At 41.8% G+C, this 21,492-nt stretch overlaps 1 protein-coding gene across 2 annotated transcripts in view; it reads right to left on the reverse strand.

Annotated features, from left to right (window-relative positions):
* The window catches only part of LOC110508176 (E3 ubiquitin-protein ligase HECW1-like), a 46,324-nt gene extending 37,899 nt beyond the window's left edge, over positions 1-8,425 (reverse strand). Inside the window, exons 1-5 of one of the 2 annotated variants that reach the window (XM_036966604.1) lie at positions 8,189-8,421; positions 4,473-4,806; positions 3,766-3,873; positions 2,109-2,203; positions 199-274 (exon numbers count right to left, since the gene is read on the reverse strand). In XM_036966604.1, coding sequence (XP_036822499.1) covers positions 199-274; positions 2,109-2,203; positions 3,766-3,873; positions 4,473-4,806; positions 8,189-8,218 — 643 coding nt within the window. In that variant the 5' untranslated portion in view covers positions 8,219-8,421. Of the gene's footprint in view, positions 1-198; positions 275-2,108; positions 2,204-3,765; positions 3,874-4,472; positions 4,807-8,188 lie in introns of both variants that reach the window. The other variant, XM_036966605.1, reaches the window with a different exon arrangement.
* Positions 8,426-21,492: the final 13,067 nt, after the last annotated feature.

Below are 21,492 nucleotides of genomic sequence, written 5' to 3' on the forward strand. Positions count from 1 at the left end.
GTAATATTTAGGAACACAACTTCCCGAGCTGTCTCACCCACCTTTCATCTAACATCACATCAGTGTGTGTTACCTCACTGTGAATCAGATGGAACTGGATCATACCACCTCTAATGCTGCTGCTGCTACATCCCTCACTGTTACGAATCTAACTCAATTCAGGCCTGTCAGAAACACTTGGCACAATAGACTGTTCACCTGAGAGGGAGAAGCTGATGAGTCTTCTACTGCCTGTGCTCTGGGGGACTTCTTCATTGGTGACGGGCTTAAATACCTGCAGGAGGGAGAAATAGGGAAGGAGGGAAGGAAAGAGAGTGATTGAATGAAAGAGAGAAAGGGTTAGAGGGAGTGATAAAGACAAAGAAAAAAGAGAATGAGAGCGAGACATCAGCGCCAGCCTTTACAGCATCTCTCCTCCTTGCTCCACCTCCACAGGTGTAAGCCTGTCTAGTGGTCCTTATAGCAGCTAGGCGGGTTATCTTTCTCTACCCATTACTACCCAGGGAAAGATTCAGTAAAGGGAAAACAGCCACAGAGATGATCGAGGCCACTGAGAGATGGGGGATGAGGGATAAGGGTCAGATTCAAGACACACACGCGCGTGCACATTCCTGTAGGAGTATTGTGTGAGCCTCTCTAGGTGGACCAGTGATCATATCAGTGTGGTGGTGTGTAGGCTGTGGGGGTCTGCAGCAGACATCTGGAACTTAAAGGCATCTACAGAGAATAGGTAGAGGGGGCTGATGGAGTGTAGCGTAGTGATGCAATTACATTTTCGTCACAAAAGAGGCGGCTCCTTGTAACACCATACATTCGATGCAGTTTTCTTCTACCTGGAGATTGAGACTCAACGTATCATTGTTTCCACTACCGTGGGGGCAGTGATGTTGCTGTCCATTAGGCTATATAGACTTTTCATTAAAGTAGCCTATTTTGCATTGATAACCAAATACAATCTCAGTGTCTGTTCGAGCAATAAACCAGACAACATTGTAGCCTTATAGAATCCCCCCAAATGTATTTTGTTTAATGTTATTCTGGGAGCGAATACATTGAAGCAGCATGTCAAATTAGGATAATGTTGTAGGTTACACTGGCAAGTAAAATAATATTTACCAGGGCATTTTATTTAATTATAAATCAGATTATTTCACATTGAGATGTGGGAAGCTAAAATGGCTAGCTTTCTTTTTAGCCAGGCTAAAGCCAGCTAGCTACTACTAGCAATGAAAACACAAAAATAAAAAACTTTGCCATCGCCCCCTTGTGAATGGGACCTGCGAGGATATCATGTTAACCAAAGGTGTCCGCTACTCCAAAGATCCCACTCCACCCACATGCACACATGGAGCTTGTAGTAACCTTAAGTGCCCACAAGACCTGTACTACAGCTTACTCCACAACAGGGCCAGCACAAGGACAACAGAAGGAAATTCTGTAATTCCCTTCCACTCTCTGTTCACCTCTGGCTGTGGCTTATCGGTTTGTTTATGTCTGTCTGTCTGTCTGTCTGTCGTCGCTCTCTCAGCACTTGCAGTCTCTGTTTCTATCATTCTCTCCCTCTGTTGCTCTCTCTCCATCCCCCCCCCCCCCCCCCTCTCTGTCTGTCCCCCCTGTGGGTCTTAAATCAAATCAACATGTATTGGTTGTGCATACACAGATTTGCAGATGTTATCTTTTCCTCTGACAGACAAATGTTATCCTGCTAATAAGCTTGTAATAAATGCCATTGTTTTCTTCTCCAGTCAATGAGAAAGGAAGGGTAACCAATCTAATATATGGATTTCTAAACCTAACATATCGGCACTTTAAATGGCGTCTGATAACCCCAAGTAATCCAGGCAGTTATAATGGACGGAGCTGGACAATAGATGAGACACCGGAGGGATTGCTGATCTCTTCCTGGAACTGTCAGGATTTTTTGGGGCTCTACTAATAAGCTCAAACCCAGACAATGCAAATATAAATCCTTCAGATTGAAAGACATACAGTAGATCCATAATTAACACGCTACCTCTTATCATCAGTGTCCGTAGAGGAGCACTAATGAACACAGAGCCCATGTAGCACTACCAGGTTTGGACAAAGTAGTCGTCCCACACACTCACCGGAACTGAGGGGTTCTTCACAGTCAAACTGGGGGTAGTGGCTCGCAGGGCCCCGCTCACACCATGGTAGTATTTAAAACAGATCTTGGTCTCCGCTGAGAAGAAAGAAGAGTCAGATGAAAGAGGACAGGGAACAGAAAAGAGTTTAAGAACAGGTTGTCCTATCTTTTTAGCATGACCTACTGTTTGTTTTATACATGATTTCTCAGTTTATTGGCACCTTGATCACATTTCACAGTTGGACAGCTTTCAAAAACAGGCCAGAGCCACACCAGTATGGCCTGAAGGCGTCCCCATGCTTCCCAGCCGAAACAGTTCGGAAGAGTTTGTGCATATATTATGAAGACATTTTGTGACGTTTTTGTTTGTTTTGGACTTCGGCTGATCGGGCACACAACATTTTTTCTGGAGGCAAGCCGAAGTAGGTAGCCGAAATCTATGCCCCTTCATCGGTGATTGGTCAGAAGTAGGGATCCTTCAATAAAGAGACAACTTGTTTTTGTGCACATTTTTTCATTGAGAAATACTGCCTCAATCATCTTAGTTAGATATAAATATGCGCAACTAAGATATCCTCTGCAAAAATGTTATCATAGGTTAATTCTGACTATTTTGAGGAAGTTTATACTGGCTATGATGTCTCAAAATGGACAAACTATTATTGTCGCGTTTTCCAAGGGAAGGTCTTTTAAGGGAGTATGCGAGCACACTTGTTCGGTTCGCCTAGTCGACTTTGGCTAGCCTCCAGCCGAACTGAAGCATGCTGACGCCTTTAGAAAGCTGTTCTGAGCAGCATGCCAATAAACTGGGGGAGAGAGAGAGCAGGCTGTCCTCAGCTACAGGGTTATTAGGACCTGAGAGTCAGACAGACAGATAATACTATCACTTTCATTACACAGAGTCTCAGTCTCAATCTCAGTGGCTTCTAACCAACCTGCTAAACTACTGTGGTAGCTAAAAAGAGATGCTTTGGAGTAAACACCACGGACTGGCCTATAGAGAGGCACAGAGGCACCAGCGAACTGTATTGGGGAAAAGATTGATTGATATATGATTTTAGCGAATGTCCTGTCCGTACTAATGAGGTGGGAGGAGCTCTTTGAGGGATGAGTCTTACTGTAGGTAAATAAAAAATAAGCAGTGATAGCTAAATAACAAAATCACTCACAGCTGACAAATCATTACATTAGCAGGATCAAATGAGTGGAAGATGGCACAATGGTAGTTAGTTATTCATAGTTCCACTTCCCTTGTGTGTAAGCAGAGCTGTCCACACCGGGGCCTACTGTACTGTACAGTCAGTGTGGATTCTCTAGTCTAGTGGAGCTATTGGGATCCTTTGGCTGTGTAAATTATTTTATTTCTGTGAATCTCTTGCCTAAAAGACTTGCTTTAATCAGTGCAGGGTAAGAAGGATTGTACTGGGAAATCCTGATAGTTACAGACACAAATGTATGGGCACAACTGTTATGAGAAACTAAATGGATATGAGATTGTTTCATTGTTACGTAAAGATCTACAATATGCACTGACGAAGCAGTGTCCTGTTCTGAGAGCTCGATGCTACATCCGTTATAAAACAGCTCTCTCAGTGTGTGGGAGAAGTAGCATATTATAATGTAGGTGGTTTTGAATTTATTTCCAGAAATGCACTTACGCTCCACAAAATAGGAGTTGCCCTCAATCTTCCACACTATCTGGCCCTTGTGGGAACCATTCACTCCACGGCTCTTGTAGTCTAGAAAGTTCTCAGACGACACCTCTTCTGAGAGAGAGGTAAGACAGAGAGGAAAGGTGTGAGACTTAAGGCTGGATTCAATCCGTATCGCGGAAGTTCAGCACTACAGCGCAATTTAAGTTTAAAGGCAATGTTCCCGCATTCGCAGAGACTGCATTCATAGTAAATGCTGCATATGTCGGCTCAATCGGAAATCACCTTTACATTTCAAGCGCACTAGAGTGCTGAACTTTGGTGATACAGATTGAATCCAGCCCAAAGTTACACAACATTATCACACAAGCATTGTCAGTTACAGTACCTGTGGATATGAGTCTGAGCACCTTATCAGAAAAACAGAACACCTTAAGATTACCTTCAAACATATGTGAAAGCAGACCTGAACTGAGTCATCACATAGTTCTCCATGTACCTTACATACAGTACCTTTCAAATAGACTTGAAATAACACATTCTTGTTCCTGTCCTTGATCTACCCGATGTGTAACAGCTTCACAAGATTGGAAATAAACTGTTCTTCATCTCACCATCTCTATCATCTACTAATTATTCATTTGGTCTCTTCTATGAAAATCAATGGTAAATTTAAATAATAAAAATATCCTAAAAGTTATGGTAGTGCTCACCAATGAGGTACATGCCGATCCAGTCCCCAGCGTCCACCTCCTCCTTGATGTCCCAGCAGATGAGGATGTCCTGGGTCTGTCCGATGGCGTAGTGCGAGGTGCTGACGGTAAGCGTGGAGCGGCTGTGTGATGTCACCAGGTCCGTGTCGCTGGTGGAGCGGTACATGGCCGCCACATCCTCCGGCACCCCATTCTGGAAATTAACGTTGCGGAATTGTTCGGGGTTGTAGCTGTGGCGGATGTGGTCCTTACAGCGCCAACGGTTCTGAGACGAACGACACGGGGAGGCCATGGCTGCAAGTCTGAGTCCGAGAAACCTGTTCTGGTACAAGTTCTGGAGGAGAGGGAAGAAAAGCAGAGAAGAGAATCTGAATGGGGAGGATGAAGAGCTTTTACTGGAGAGAGGTTAAGGAGGCTCCACATTTAGCATTCCTATCCCTGTTTTTGAGATACAGTCGATTTAAGTCCAATCAAAACCTTTATCTCCATCTTTAAGAACACTGCAGATGTGTTATTCTGTTGGTTATCTCTGAGCAGACTTTAGAGGTAGCGATTTCTACAGTCCTGCAGAGAAAGTGGAGCTACAGTGGGAAGATTACCAACAGGAAATCCCATGAGCTTTGGGAGGTTTCTCCACTATCTTGTAGTAGCTTCTCAGTGGGAGGAGAGACAACAATACAGCACAGTGCTAACAGTAAGGAACACTCCAGGGCCCTGTCCTGCTCAGGGTGTGAAATGGACTGTTCAAAAGTGATCGAGTGTGCTGCCTCTCTCTCAGTTCAATTAAATCTCTCTCTCGCTGTCTCTCTTAAACACACACACGCATACAAACACTGCTGGCTCAGTGATAGAAGATAAATGTCTTTCTCTCTGTCAGTCAGTCTGCCTGGGCAGCAGACCAACACAATAGACAAGACCCCTACTCCCCTCTGAGAAAAACCCACCGGCACAGACCCCTCAGTGACGTGTCTTATTAGAGCGACTCTCTGGCCCTCCAGTGTGGAAGTGCTTCCAGATGCCAAGCATCCTCTTCAACAACTCTACCACTGTTCTTCAGCAACAAGGTCACTTGTCTTCTGCCTGCCTCCATACAACCTATGTACAGTATGGATGGAATTCCACCATATACAACACACACTGTATAAGACATTGGTAAGAAGAGAATGAGAAGAGCAGGGAAGAATGTGAGAATTTCACTTGGCATTCTCTGCTGTGTGTGCAGGCTAAGTATAATAATTGAGTAGATAAAATACTGAAATGGTCACTAAGCTAAATCAAAAGAGGAGTTAGAGAAAAAGTTACTGCTACTGTAAGTGAGTTCAAATGCTTCACATTAAAACGCCAGTAGACAGTGCAGTCGTTTATGTTTCTCTCTGAATGGGACTATTACTTAACTCCTTTTAGGAGCCATATGAGATAACTTGGCTCATTGCTAATCAGCATCCCAGTACTATATTGACTGTGCAGCTACTGAGGATATCTTAGTGCACTTACATAACACAGTAGGTCCGCATATGTCTTCCCTCACAGGAGCTCCCAACTGAGTAATAAATGCAGGGATGCAGACACTATAATTGAGTAGGCCAAAAGTGTTAAATAATACAATCCTTATCATATTTTAAAAGCTGCCAATTCATTACAAAAAAAATCAGTACACTAGTGAAATGAAGGACAGTTGTAAATCCCTTGTGATTAAGGTACAGTAAGGTATAGTGAAATATGAAATGTTTTGTAGAGAAAAGATGCAAAAAGAAAAGATGCCTCTTTTCTTATAAGGTTGGATGGTTGCCAGCATGATGCATGAATATGCCACACTGTAGTTGATCCCATACTGTAGGCTACCTACCTCCACATAAAGCTCATGATTTTAATCTCATTGGATTTACTCACTGAGACTAATCTGAAGAAGAGGATCTGGTGCATTATCATCACGGCTTCACAAATTACACTACAGCGAATCAACAGCGTGACGCTAAACAAACCACGTAGCTGATCATAGCATGCAGTGTTCAACCATGGGAAAGCAGCTAGGACAATAGATCGCATTCTGTTGCATCCAGATACTGAGTTTCTTCTTCGCTGCACTGGATTAGCAGCAACATCATAGATATCCTTCCAGTCAAAGGAGCAGTGTTCAGTCCTCCTCATGCACCTCTGCACTGGGGCTCTTGGCTGATGACTCACTCAATGCATTTTTTTACTATCTACTGAGTGGTGGCTCAACATTCTCCTTCCTTCTGCTCATTTAGCACCCACCAGGCTAAACCAATTACGGCTGCAGCAGAGAGGGACATTTTGGAGGATTTTATAAAAGTGCTCTCCTCTGTATCTCATCAACTGAGGAGCTCTTGTTACATAACTATGGCACACTTAGCATGCCCAACGATTTTTAGGAAGAACATATATACATTTAGATGTGCTCAGTAAGGTGTGTCAAATATATAAATTCTGGCTCAAATCTCCCTCAAAAATCAAAGTAGGTCTAATATATGCCAACCACTAAGAAGTGTCAGGGATGATCTATCAGGCCATCAAATCCATTCCATTTTATTTTACGAGAATAATGGCTGCAGACAGTTGGCAGGCAGGTAAATAGAATCCTTCTCCAACTTTTATGAGGCAGGGAGATTTCTTGTATTCAGATAGCTTTCAGTTTGAACAAGCTATCTCCTCCACAGTGGTGATTTTAACATGGATCAATAGACAGCATGTTCTCCTTCAACATGGTAGTTTGAGTCGTTGAGGGTCACTGGTGAATCAATAGTAATCTGACCAATCTCTCTGCAAATGGTCAGAATTATGGCTGCTTGTGAGCACTGACTGCATCTTTTGATGGAAAGAGTGTCTATCTCCCTGTGCAGTGTTGAATTGTCTGGAACAGCTTGTGTATTCTAGGTGGCCTTCTATGGTATAGTAAGTAGTACAAGGGTAAAGGAGAAGGGGATACCTAGCCAGTTGTACAACTGAATGCATTCAACTGAAATGTGTCTTCTGCAATTAACCCAACCCCTCTGAATCAGAGAGGTGCGGGGGGCTGCCTTAAACGACATCCGGAACAGTAGCAGTATTAATATAGTATAGTAGTACTATGTTAGTACTAGCAAACTACAAATATTGCCTTCCCCCTATTCTCACCTCTCTCTGCTCCGTCCTATGTAGTGTTGCATTTTACATTCACACACACACACACACTCTGTTCATCCCTCCTGCTCCCTCTCTCTAACAACCAAAAAGAGTAGGCCAATTTGCGTGCTTTGATGACAAGATAGGCAGAGGTCCCTTCCCCTACTATGGTGGAGCATCCCAAAAGGATTTACCTACTCTGACTAGGATATACGGACTCGATCAAAACACTCTCCAAATTGCGAAATCGATACTCACTTCCCAATAATAATAATATCAAACACTACGAGACATTACATAGCCAACCTGGCTACAGGGGCGAATTTCTTTGGCCTGGTCATCAATATAGAGGCCGTACTCTACTGCATCCAATGACATAGCATGCAGCATCAGTGGAACAATCACAACACACGAAAAAATGCTAGAAATGTCTTTGTTTGAGAACACATATGAGGCGTAAACTATATTATTTTCTAGTGCATAGATTACATCAATCTAAACTAGAGATCGATTCGGACACTGGCACGTATCAATTTAGCCATGCCTATCTTATTGACAGCTGGACAAATATGCCTACATTTATTCAAACGTACCTGGGTCAGTGTCACCTGCCTTTGAATCATAGCCTATTATAGATGAACCGTCAAAATGCTTACGGCATTTGTCATGTTTTGATGTTCTAAGAATATGATATTCTATATCCTCCGCTGGGCCATGTTCCAGGTTTGTCAGACGGTTTTCGGACCATTCTTACAATGATGCTGCTGTGCGATACGGTCTTTCTCCTGGGTACCACAAAGCTTCGACCAATTGCAGACCATTTTGCATCAATTCAGTCTCCGTTTTGCTGCCCCCGCCCATGCACGCACCACGCACCACGCACAAATTATAGGTTTATACTCTACGTAAAGCACGCAATCTCTCTCTTGCGGCTTTCAGAAAAACTGAACTCGGACATCTCCGACTTCCGACTTAAATGCGTTCAACTAGGAATTCGGGAAAAAAATAGCTCTATATACTTTGTCTGATCTAAGTCCTTGTCATGAAACAAAAGTAAAACATATTTACCATCAAGACGAAATCTCTTTCTAGAGCTCAGACTCAGACCTAAAGACCACTGGCGTGCCTTTGTTGATGCTCCATAGTGTCTGTGTCCTACACATAGGTATTTAAAAAAATAATGATGCAGAAATGGTCTAAATGAGAAAAGTTACACTACCTGAGGACATGCTCATAAAGGCATATCTAAATTATTATTATTTCACAAATGTATATCTCAATTATATATCAATTATAGACCATGGTCTACAAGAGATTGTGAAGTCTAGGATACTTAAAAAATCGAATAATTATTAAGTAGGCCTAGGCTATGTGTAATGTTTTTAATGGAGCTGCTTAATTATTAGGGACAGTTTACTGTGGGGGGGCCTCGCTCTCATTGCACTAAGATCAGAGCTGGCTGCAGACAATGATCAGCTAGGGGATCTGATTTTCAACATTTGAATGCCATATTTATAATTATATCAAATTATTGAATACATTTTCCACCAACAGGTTTCTGTTCCATTGCACCACACAACCAATAAACAAAGCATACTGACTTCGGGCACTTAATGGTTTGTGTTTACAATAAATAGACAATAAATAGACATCAATCTCGACAAACAGAAAATATATCCCTCCCTACCTTGTAGGCCTATCCACCAAGGCTTGGCAATCTCTGCATGTAATTAAACTTTTTGGTGTTTTGCAACAGATGTCTCTTTCCATTCATCAAATTCAGGTGTAAAGCACTTCATTAGTACTTTAAAGTCATTTACTTTTTGGGGGTAAGTCGTTTTTGGGGGTATCTGTACTTTACTTTACTATTTATATTTTGAACATGTTTACTTTTATTCCACGACATTTCCTAAAGTACATTCCTAAAGAATGTACTTTTTACTTCATACATTTTCCCTGACACCCAAAAGTACAACATTTCAAATGCTTAGCAGGACAGGAAAACGTTCCAATTCCCGCACTTATCAAGAGAACATCCCTGGTCATCCCTACTGCCTCTGATCTTGCGGACTCAATAAACACAAATGTTTTGTTTGTAAATTGTCTGAGTGTTGGAGTGTGCCCCTGGCTATCCGTAAATTAAAATGGCAAGAAAATTGTGTTATTTTTTGCCTAATATAATGAATGTAAAATTATTTCTACTTTAACTTTTGATACTTAAGTATATTTAAAACAAAATGCGTTTAAACTTTTACTCAAGTAGTATTTTACTGTGTGACTTTTACTAATACTTGAGTCATTTTTTATTAAGGTATCTTTACTTTGACTCAAGTATGACAATTGGGTACTTATTCCATCACTGATCAAATGGCAGCTGCACAGCTTGGATTGATTGAAATGATATCATTTTTCCAGCCCCGAAACATTTGATGGTCAATAAATAAATATTATTAATAATAATAATATCTACATTGTGTACATTTCAGTCTGATATAAGTTTCCATGACTTGCGCTATGCAGAACAAAAAAACATGTTTCACTGACCAAAAATAAACAACTTATCTTCTGACAGTGACACTCTGCCCCCCTGTGGACTGAAGCGGAACTTTTCGAAAACATTATATTTAACCCGGTTTAAAATGAGCAAAGTTGAGGTGGTAGAACTGACGAAATGAATCAAGAAGGCATTATAACCTATTCCATTCTACAGGTAAACATTATTGGATCATATTTGTTATTTCCATATAGGCTATGTAACTACACTGAGTGTACAAAACACTGGGAACACCTCCCCAATATTGAGTTGCACCCACTTTTGCCTTCAGGAAAGCCTCAATTTGTCGGGGCATGGACTCTACAAGGTGTCAAGTTTTCCAAAGGGATGCTGGCCCATGTTAACTCCAGTGCTTCCCACAGTTGTGTCTATTTGTCTGAATGTCCTTTGGGTGGTGGACCATTCTTGATACACATGGGAAACTGTTGAGCGTGAAAACCCAGCAACATTGAAGTTCTTGACACTCAAACCAGTGCGCCTGGCACCTACTACCATACCCTGTTAAAAGGCACTTAAATATTTTTTCTTGTCTATTCACCCTCAATGGCACACACACAATCCATGTCTTAATTGTCTCAAGGCTTAAAGGTCCTTTTTTTTAACCTGTCTCTTCCCATTAATCTATACTGATTGAGGTGGATTTAACAAGTGACATCAATAAGGAATCATAGCTTCTACATGAATTCACCTGGTCAGTCTCTATGTCATGGAAAGGTGTTCCTATTGTTTTGTATAGTCACTGTATTTGTGAAAAACTGCATTATTATTACATTGGTGAAATTATTTAATTGAGCTTTTTTATTTTGTTACTCTTTTTATTCACTTAGCTACTTACTTTTTCTGTTGTTGCATTGTCGAGAGACTAACCTGCAAGCATTTCATTGCACTGTGTACTCCATTTACAGTGCCATCCGCAATTATTGGGACAGTGAAGCATTTTTTCTTCTTTTGGCTTTATACTCTATACTGAAAAGTAAAGTGCAGACGGTCAGCTTTAAGTTGAGGGTATTTTCATCCATATCGGGTGAACTGTTTAGAAATTACAGCGCTTTTTGTGTCAAGCCTGCTCCCGCTCCCACTCAATCACCTGCTTTCATTACCTCCCCTATATCGGTCTGTTCCCGAGGTTGTTCCCCGCTTCAACATTATTGTCGTCATGTCGTTTTGTTCTCCCTGCTCTGACGCTGTTCTGTCACTTGTCCGTTCATTAAATGTGTACTCCCTGTACCTGCTTCTCATCTCCAGTGTCTTCAGTGATACTGTTAACAAACACGCCCCCATAAAGAAAATGAGAATTAAAAACAGGTTAAGGCCCTGGTTTGACTTTGATCTTGCAGAGTTACTCCACCTCAAGAATTGCATTTGGCGAAAGGCTCGGCACACACATACTCAGGCTGACTGGCTCTCGTTCAGGCAAATGAGAAATAAGTGCACTCAGGCTATCCGGAAGGCCAACGTTAGTTACTTTAAGGAGCAGTTCTCTCTCTGTCGGTGTAACCCCAAGAAGTTCTGGAAAACGCTTAATGACCTGGAGAATAAACCGTCCTCCTCACAGCTGCCCATGTCCCTTAAAGTTGATGATGTGGTTGTTGCAGACAAGAAGCACATGGCTGAGCTTTTTAATCACCACTTCATTAAGTCAGGATTCCTATTTGACTCAGCCATGCCTCCTTACCCGTCCAACATTTCCTCATCCCCCACCCCTTCTAATGCGACTATCCCCGATGCTTCTCCCTCTTTTTCCTCTGACCGCAACAACGTTTATACCTGCAGGCAGTCACTGAGTCCGAGGTGCTAAAGGAGCTCCTTAAACTTGACCCCCAAAAAACATCTGGGTCAGATGGTTTAGACCCTTTCTTCTTTAAGGTTGCTGCACCTATCATCGCCAAGCCTATCTCCGACCTTTTTAATCTGTCTCTCCTTTCTGGGGAGGTTCCCATTGCTTGGAAGGCAGCTACAGTTTGTCCTTTATTTAAAGGGGGAGATCAAGCTGATTCTAACTGTTATAGGCCTATTTCTATTTTCCCTGTTTATCAAAAGTGTTGGAAAAACTTGTCAATAATCAACTGACTGACTTTCTTGATGTCTATAGTGTTCTCTCTGGTATGCAATCTGGTTTCTGCTCAGGTAATGGATATGTCACTCCAACCTTGAAGGTCCTCAAAGTCAGAACATCTGCTGTCTCAGCTACTGCCTGTCACCAACGGAGTACCCCAAGGCTCAATCATAGGCTCCACATTCTTCTCAATTTACATCAACAACATAGCTCAGGCAGTAGGAAGCTCTCTCATTCATGTATATGCAGATGATACAGTCTTATACTCAGCTGCCCCTCCCCGGATTTTGTGATAATTGCTTTACAACAAACAAGCTTTCTCTACCTTTAACCTTGTTCTGAACACCTCCAAACCAAATGTAATGTGGTTTGGTAAGAAGAATGCCCCTCTCCCAACTGCTGTGATTACGACCTCTAGCCTGAGGTAGTCACCTCATACAAGTACTTGGGAGTATGGATAAATGGTACACTGTCCTTCTATCAGCACCTATCAAAGCTGCATGCTAAAGTTAAATCTAGACTTGGTTTCCTCTATCGTAATTGCTCCTCTTTCACCCCAGCTGCCAAACTAACGCTGATTCAGATGACCATCCTACCCATGCTAGATTACGGAGGCATTATTAATAGTTTGGCAGGTAAGGGTGCTCTCGAGCGGCTAGATATTCTTTATCATTCGGCCATAAGATTTGCCAGCAATGCTCCTTATAGGACACATCACTGCACTCTATACTCCTCTGTAAACTGGTCATCTCTGTATACCCATCATCCTCCACATACACATCCTCCACATCCTCATCCTCCACATACAACACCCGTTCTCCCAGTCACATTCTGTTAAAGGTCCCCAAAGCGCACACATCCCTGGGTCGCTTGTCTTTTCAGTTTGTTGCAGCTAGCGACTGGAACGAGCTTCAACAAACACTCGGTGAACAGTTTTATCTCAATCTCTTCATTTGGAGACTCCATCATAGACCCTCTTACTGACATTTGTGGCTGCTTTGCGTGATGTATTGTTGTCTCTACCTTCTTGACCTTTGTGCTGTTGTCTGCCCAATAATGTTTGTACCATGTTCTGTGCTGCTACCAATTTGTGTTGCTACCATGTTGTTGTCATGTTGTGTAGATACCATGCTGTGTTGTCGTGTGTTGTTGCCTTGCTATGTTGTTGTCTTAGGTCTCTCTTTATGTGGTGTTGTGTTGTCTCTGTCATGATGTGTGTTTTGTCCTATATTTATATATTTTGTATTTTTAATCCCAGCCCCCATCCCCATAGGAGGCCTTTTGGTAGGCTGTCATTGTAAATAAGAATTTGTTCTTAAAACTGACTTGCCTAGTTAAATAATGGTTAAATAATATAAAAAAATACAATCTTTATATTCATATAGCCTAGGGGCTTTGTATCGTCTTATCTGTCATGTTTGGGATTGTGTTGCTCTATTATGTGGACACTTTAATTTTTATTTTATGTTGAGTTGCCCTGGTTGTGTCAGTATACAGTAACTTTTAACAGCAACTACCCCTAAAAACAACTTCTCATTTTTAAAACGGCCTATGTTGCATCGATATGAGTCAGAAACACTTATTCTACTATCAAAATTGACTACAAAGTGTAAGTAGGATCATTTTGGTCATGGAAGTCAGTTTTGTCCAAAACTGAGTTTTGTGTGATTTGTGGCTGTGACCATCACAATGTAAATTAAGGATGGGTTTGTTTTAATCCTGCCCACAACTGGCAGCACACAAATAATCAGACATTCTGGGGTGCAGCTGCACGTGACTCGATCTTCTGTGGTAAATTTAGGTTGACTTTGGATATCCCTATTGTAGCCTTTCTTAAAGTATGGTGGGTCGCGACATGTCATAGTAATTATTTAGGGAATTGATTTGGCCAAGTGCAACTGCGCTCTCTGTTCAGTGCGCTCTCTGCTTTGCGGCGGTCTCTGCTCAGTGTGGCAGTTGCGCGAAAGTTATGGTGGTTAACCAGAATTTTTTCTGGAGTTATCTTGAAGATCACTCCGCAACACGCTGCAGCGCTGTCTTTCGACAGCAGATGATGCACTGTCAGCCACTGATTTGTCATTCCCACTCGCCTAATGGACTCATGCTAGCAACAAGTTCTGACTGAGCTCAATAGTCATGAAAAGCCAATACACCGATGAGTTTCTCTTTCATATAAACTTTGAGAATTAACGAGGAGCTCCCTCAATGTGTTTTGTGCGGGTGTAACGGATGTGAAACGGCTAGCTTAGTTAGCGTGGGCGCTAAATAGCGTTTCAATCAGTGACGTCACTTGCTCTGAGACTTGAAGTAGTAGTTCCCCTTGCTCTGCAAGGGCCGCGGCTTTTGTGGCGCGATGGGTAACGATGCTTCGAGGGTGACTGTTGATGTGTGCAGAAGGTCCCTAGTTCGCGCCCGGGTATGGGCGAGGGGACGGTCTAAATTTGTACTGTTACACGGGGAAGTGCTTAGTAATGAGTCAATCAAAACGAACAAGTTCATATAACGCCACGTCCTGACCAAACATCCAGGCACAACATAACGGTACACTCGGAGTTATTTCAGAACAGGGCAGAATGCTTCAGGAAACAGTGCTTCGACTAGCAAGGCATTGTTGTCATTTTATAAAAGGTGATGATAAGCAGAAATAAGGGAGTACTTTCTCATAGTATAATATGTGCGTTTCTCTTTCAAATAATCCCCTGGCCTTGTACAAAGCTAACAGGTAATGTTAGCCAAGCAAGTTAACTAGCTGCTGATAGTGCAATCCTAAATAACAGTACAGATGATGACAAATGATCAGGCCAACTGTACATCTTACTGTAGAAATTATTGTTGAGAACAAGTCTAGGTTGGAACCGTTGCTGTTAAAATACAAGTCATTTTTTATTCTGAACTGGAATAAACTGATTGAAGCAAGATACTTTTTGGGGCAAACACACACTGTTCTGGATTCCTTATATACAGCAGGAAGCAGTCTCCTGCCTGACTGAGAAAGCAGTAGATGTTCTGGTCCAGTTTGGCACCACATATCTATGTCAGTCAGGGTTCTCAACTCTGGATTACTTAAAAAAACAAGTACAGAAACAGTCTCAATGCAGAGCATGACCTCAGTGTTGCACTGTCAAAAACAGAGCCCAGAATAGACATGCTTGTTGAAAACTTCCACCAGCCACACACCTCTCATTAGGAATGTGTGTGTGTGTTTTCTGGAATACATCCGTGTGATTTAAAATTTTAAAAACTATGTTTTTTATTTAAATTGAACATTTATTTAACTCGGCAAGTCAGTTAAGAACAAATCATTATTTACAATGACGGCCAAACCTGGACGACACTGGGATAATTGTGCTCTGCTCTTTGGGACTCCCAATCATGCCCGGATGTGATACAGCCTGGATTAATCAGTTTATTCCAGTTCAGAAAAAAACATGACTTCTATTTTAACAGCAACCGCTCCAACCTAGACTTTCTTTCAACAATAATTTCTACATTGAGATGTACTGTAGGACTGATAATTTTTCATCTTCATCTGTACTGTTATTTAGGGTTGCACTATCAAAAAGCCAGCGTGTCTGTTCTGTTATGCATCCGTGTCATGTGATCAATCAGTTTGTTCCAGTTCAGAATGAAAATGATTTATTGAATTTTAACAGCAAAAGTTCCAACCTAGACGGATATGTAAGAGTGTTTTTAATGGGGGAAAATAAACATAAATAGCTATTTATATGGCTAATTAATGTCATTGTTATTTGTTTTTGTCTATATTACATTTGTTTTAGGCATAAGGGCAATGAAATGTACCAATATTTAGTTGCATAAGCTCCTAAGCTTGGGTCACAGGAAAACACTTAATTTCTCATTTGGGTCCCAGGATGAAAATGTAGTTTGTACCATTTTTTTTTCTTATACGAAAATGTTAGTAGTTAGGAACCATCTGTAAATTACATTATGTACATGTTTCAATATGTAAAAAATCCCAAAACTCAAAATTTCAATGGAAATTTCAACCTCAAACAAAATATAAATTGTAGAAATTCCTATACAAATATTTAAGCATTTAATGAGAACTAAAAGGTGTGCAACATCAAAATATTGTCTCATGTACATTGTGCATGAGTCAGTTGGACATAAGCCGTCTGGCGCTAATTGTCAAAATAATTTGTCTAACTCTTCCCACCTGCGAACACGCACGCGAGACACTCAAATCAAACCACACCCCGAAACCAACTCACATTTGAATTCAGTCAGGGACGCTAGCATTTCTTATTTAACTAAATCTAAAACGAGGCCAAATCAGGGAATGCAGTCGCCTTTTTTAAAACCAACTAATAACATGTTGCACTTCTACCTTGCTACCTTTCAGATGAGCCAAGGATGGTAGATGGTAGGGAAGAAGAGGATTTTGGTAAACCATACACAGGCCCAAAACAAGTTAATCTAACCCAGTATCCCCTTGACGTTTTGGATTGCAAAACTAAACAAATACGTTAAAAAAGACAGAGACAGCAACAGAAGAATAGGTGATGGAGAGAGACACCATACAAGACCCAGAGACAGCAACAGAAGAATAGGTGATGGAGAGAGACACCATACAAGACCCAGAGACAGCAACAGAAGAATAGGTGATGGAGAGAGATGCCATACAAGACCCAGAGACAGCAACAGAAGAATAGGTGATGGAGAGAGACACCATACAAGACCCAGAGACAGCAACAGAAGAATAGGTGATGGAGAGAGAAACCATACAAGACCCAGAGACAGCAACAGAAGAATAGGTGATGGAGAGAGACACCATACAAGACCCAGAGACAGCAACAGAAGAATATTTGGGTGATGTTTTTCTTTCTTTCCTGAGTAGCCTCGTTTCACAGCCAAAAATTAACGTAAACCATCTAGTGTTCAGCGAAATAACAACACAATGTCAAATGCAGGTAGCCTAGTCAAATAATGAACATCCAATCACATTAACCGTTACTCTCTCGCGGGAAACCTTCATTCACTCTTACGCAGACATTTAGAAATAAAAGATGACAATTTGAAAAATAAGCCACCAGAGTTTTTTGAGCGAGAATAAAGACGACTTTCGAGTAGTAAGACATGTATAAACGCAACAGATACCATTAATAAGAAGGGGCTAGAAGCATCTTATATGGTTAGCTACCGAGTGGCTAGGACAGGCAAGCCCCATACTATTGTGGAGGACTTAATTATTCCTGCTGCTGGCAATATGGCTGGGACAATGCTGGGGGAAAAGGCCAAAAAAACTATACAGACACTCACTCCCTTCATCAGTCAACACTGTTTCACGACGCATCAGTGACAACGCTGGAGATGTTTTGAAACAATTACGGCTTCACATACAAGCCAGTGAATTATATGCATTGCAGCTGGATGAGTCAACAGACGTGGTGGGCCTGGCATGGCTCCTGGTATATGTCCTCTACGTTTATGGGGGGTCAATTAAGGAAGACATTCTCTTCTGCAAACCACTGGAAACCAGGACAACATGAAATCATATGTGTATGTATATATATTTTTTGAATATTTTATTTTTGCATTTTCCAATTAAGAACATTCAAAACAAAAGTGAAAAGATATTAGACAACGATAGGACAAAGTGACAGTAACAGACGAGCGTAACAAAAATAAATAAATAATTATAATTATATAAACAAACATACAATAAGAAAAAAAATTATAACGAGACATTGGATCACCTGCCGTAGGCTACATATTATACATTACGTGTGAAACATTTTGTGAGGATTATATATAGATTCAAACAATGAGATGTGGGGGGAGATTCTCCATATAGTCAATAAAAGGTTGCCAAATTCTGTAAAATGTCTTTAACTTATTCCTCAAGCAGTAAGTGATTTTCTCCAAAGGGATACAACTATTAACTTCCGATAGCCACATTGCAACTGGCAGGGAGGAATCCAATTTCCATTTCAAGGCAATACATTTCTTGGCAATCGCTAGCAATATTTCTGTTAGTTTTATAGTATGGCTTTGCCTAAGATTGGTGTTAGTAAAGTTAACCAGTAGACAGACCTCCGGGTCTAAAGGGAATGCAACCCCATGAATTGAGGATATGGTATCGTATACCCCCTGCCAGAAACCGTGTAGTTTTGAACACTGCCAAGTGGAATGGAGGAATGTTCCTTCATCTGAGCCACATCTAAAACATAGGGAAGAGATATCTGGGTTGAAATTGTGCAGTCTAGATGGGGTGATATAGAGCTGATGGAGGAAATTAAACTGGACCAGTCTGTATCTGGAGTTCAATGTGGATGTAACACCATCCCTGCATAGGTCACTCCATAGATCCTCATCAAGATCAATACCCAGATCTTTTTCCCATCTAAGTCGGGGTTTATCTAGCCCAGGCAGTGTTAGTCCTGACATAAGACCATCGTATACACGGGAAATGGTCTTGAACAGTGGTTGGTCTGCGTGGCAGAGTTGTTCAATAGGTGACATCTTAGGTAGGTTCCATTGTCCCTTGAGAGTCACCCTAATAAAGTTTCGTAGTTGTAGGTAGCTAAAGAAGTCCCTGTTAGGCAAGTGGTATTTCTGTTTCAGCTGATCAAAAGACATAAGAACTCCCTCTTCGTAACAATGTTCCAGAAGAGTGATCCCCTTATCAGACCATGGTCTAAAGTTACTATTCTGGAAAAACATAGGGATCAATCTATTGTTCCATAAAGGGGTTTTAGGGGAAAGGAATCCCCCTCGTCCGAACAGCTCATGCAGTTTGCACCATGCCAGGACAGAATGTATGATTAAAGGGTTGTCTGTGATGGTTTTTATAGATTTTCTGTCCCATTTGTAAAACAATTCTGCGCCAGTGTCATCATTTACCTCAAGCTTTTCAATGTTCAACCATGAGGGAGAGGGACCATTGTCAAACCTCTGAGCCAGAAACCTAGACTGTACAGCCCAGTAGTACATTCTAAAATTGGGGAGGTTTAAGCCCCCTTGACTGTAATCAAGGGTCAGTTTATCCAGGCCAAAAAAGAGTAGTCCCTATCCTGTGGGTGCAACTGTCTCCAGATGTCTAGTAAATTGAGATCTTTCATGAATGACATGGTGAGCTTGCCGGCTTTGGTAAGAAGTGAGGGTTTATCAGAAGACCTATCAAGAACTGTATCTAAGCAAAAATTAAAATCTCCAACCAGTAGCCATCCTGGTGGTGCTTGAGCAACCTGAAGGAAGACATTCTGAATAAGCATATGGTCATCGAAGTTAGGAGCATAAATATTCAATAGGGTCCAAGACTCTGAAAACATATGCCCCTGCACCAAAACAAACCTGCCAGAGGGATCAGAGATGGTGTTGTTGATGCAGAAGGGGATGTGTCTACTTTTGCAGTTCCTCTTGCTTTGGAGTTAAAAGAGGATGCAAAAACTTGTCCTACCCATTCCCTCTTCAATTTCTTGTGTTCACTGGCTGTAAGATGTGTTTCTTGTAAAAACACAATGTCAGCCTTTAATTTATTAAGGTATGTATAGACTCTTTTCCTTGTAGAGATACGTTGCTGCTCGCTTTCCATCTTGCTCTTACTAGCTAAACCTTGGCGTAAACTAAAACCTGCGAGCTCTCTAAATTGAAAACAAACGTTGTGAATAGATATTTATGGCTGAATATTTACTGCCCACGGTAAGGGATGCTTGAGTCTCTTTTCGAAAGATTAACATAAATGAGGGGGAAGCAGTGGGCCTAAGCCCACTTATTGCTTCGCCCAGTAGATATGGACTAAACCAAAATATACTCTCCTGTAAATGTAATAGAACTCACCCCGGGAAGATACGGTTAGTTGAAAATGTACAAATCAATTATAGTGACCGGGAGATACCAGCAGTTCAATCCGGATAAGAGAAAACAAACAAACTGCATTTTATCCCCCAGAGAGACCGTCCTGGCTCAGACGTTGTTCAGTTCTTTGAGAAAAGTGTGCACTTCTCCCGGGGTGTTAAAGGCTTTGGCCTTTGTACTGAACTTTCATCCGCGCAGGGTGGATGAGGTAGCCGGTGATGTTCTTCTCCTTCAGTGCTTTGGCGGCAGGTCTGAACTGCTTGCGACGTCTGGCGAGATCCGCTCTCATATCTGGGAAAACGATGGTGATGTCCCCTTTGGCTCTTGCGAGTTGCAGTATCTTCTCTCTGTCTTGGAAACGGAGGAACCTGATCAGGACGGCTCGTAGGGGCTCATTTGGCCGGAGTTTCGGCGCTGATGTTCTGTGGGCGCGTTCGATTTCCAGCGGCTTGGTGAAGTTGATTATGCCTAGGACCTCCGGGATCCATTGAGTGAAGAAACCGGGTCATGCCACTTGCTGTCCTCTTTCAATCCCACCACACGGATATTACTACGTCTACTCTGGTTCTCCATCTGATCTACCTTGTTTTTGAGGTAGGCATTGTCCTTTTGCAGTTGTATCAAGACCTGGTCATGTCTAGCGATGGTATCTTCAACTGTGCTAATGCGCAACTCTGCCTCAGTCGTTCTCAAAAGGAGATCATTCATGGAGGATTTCAGGTCGTCAATGGAAGAATGGAGTTCAGCCAATTTCTTATCAATTTTCAGAGAAAGACCTCTGTTACCACCCTGAATTTCCCGGAGGAGAGTAGCCAGCATGTCGGCAGGTAAAAATAGAATAACTTTGAAGAGCTCGGTTTGTCAACGTCTGCTCAGCTCCGCGGCATCACGTGCTCCCCGAAATTATATTTTTTAAGTACTGTACAGCTTTGTGACATCAAATCGACTTTGGTGGTCAAGATGTGTTGGTATCTGTACTGATGGCGCAAAAGCTATGACAGGGAGACATAGTGGAGTGGTAACGCGCGTGCAAGCAGGTGCTCCCGACGCCACTTGGGTACACTGCAACATCCACCGAGAGGCTCTTGCTGCCAAGGGAATAACTGACAGCTTGAAATATGTTTTGGACACTGCAGTGAAAATGGTTAACTTTGTTAAAGCAAGGACCTTGAACTCTCTTGTATTTTCTGCATTATGCGAGCAGCGACCATGTAACGCTTTTAGAACATACAGAAGTGCGCTAGTTATCAAGGGGCAAAATATTGACACATTTTTTAAAATCGAGAGATGAGCTTAAAGTTTCTTTACTGACCATTATTTTCACTTGTCTGACTTTTTGCACGATGACGAGTTTCTCACACGACTGGCCTATCTGTGATGTTTTTTCTCACCTGAATGATCTGAATCTAGGATTACAGGGACTCTCCGCAACTATACTCAATGTGCGGGACAAAATTGAGGCTATGATG

Source organism: Oncorhynchus mykiss, chromosome 28 (assembly GCF_013265735.2).
Source record: "Oncorhynchus mykiss isolate Arlee chromosome 28, USDA_OmykA_1.1, whole genome shotgun sequence".
In the NCBI taxonomy this organism is placed as follows: Eukaryota; Metazoa; Chordata; class Actinopteri; order Salmoniformes; family Salmonidae; genus Oncorhynchus; species Oncorhynchus mykiss.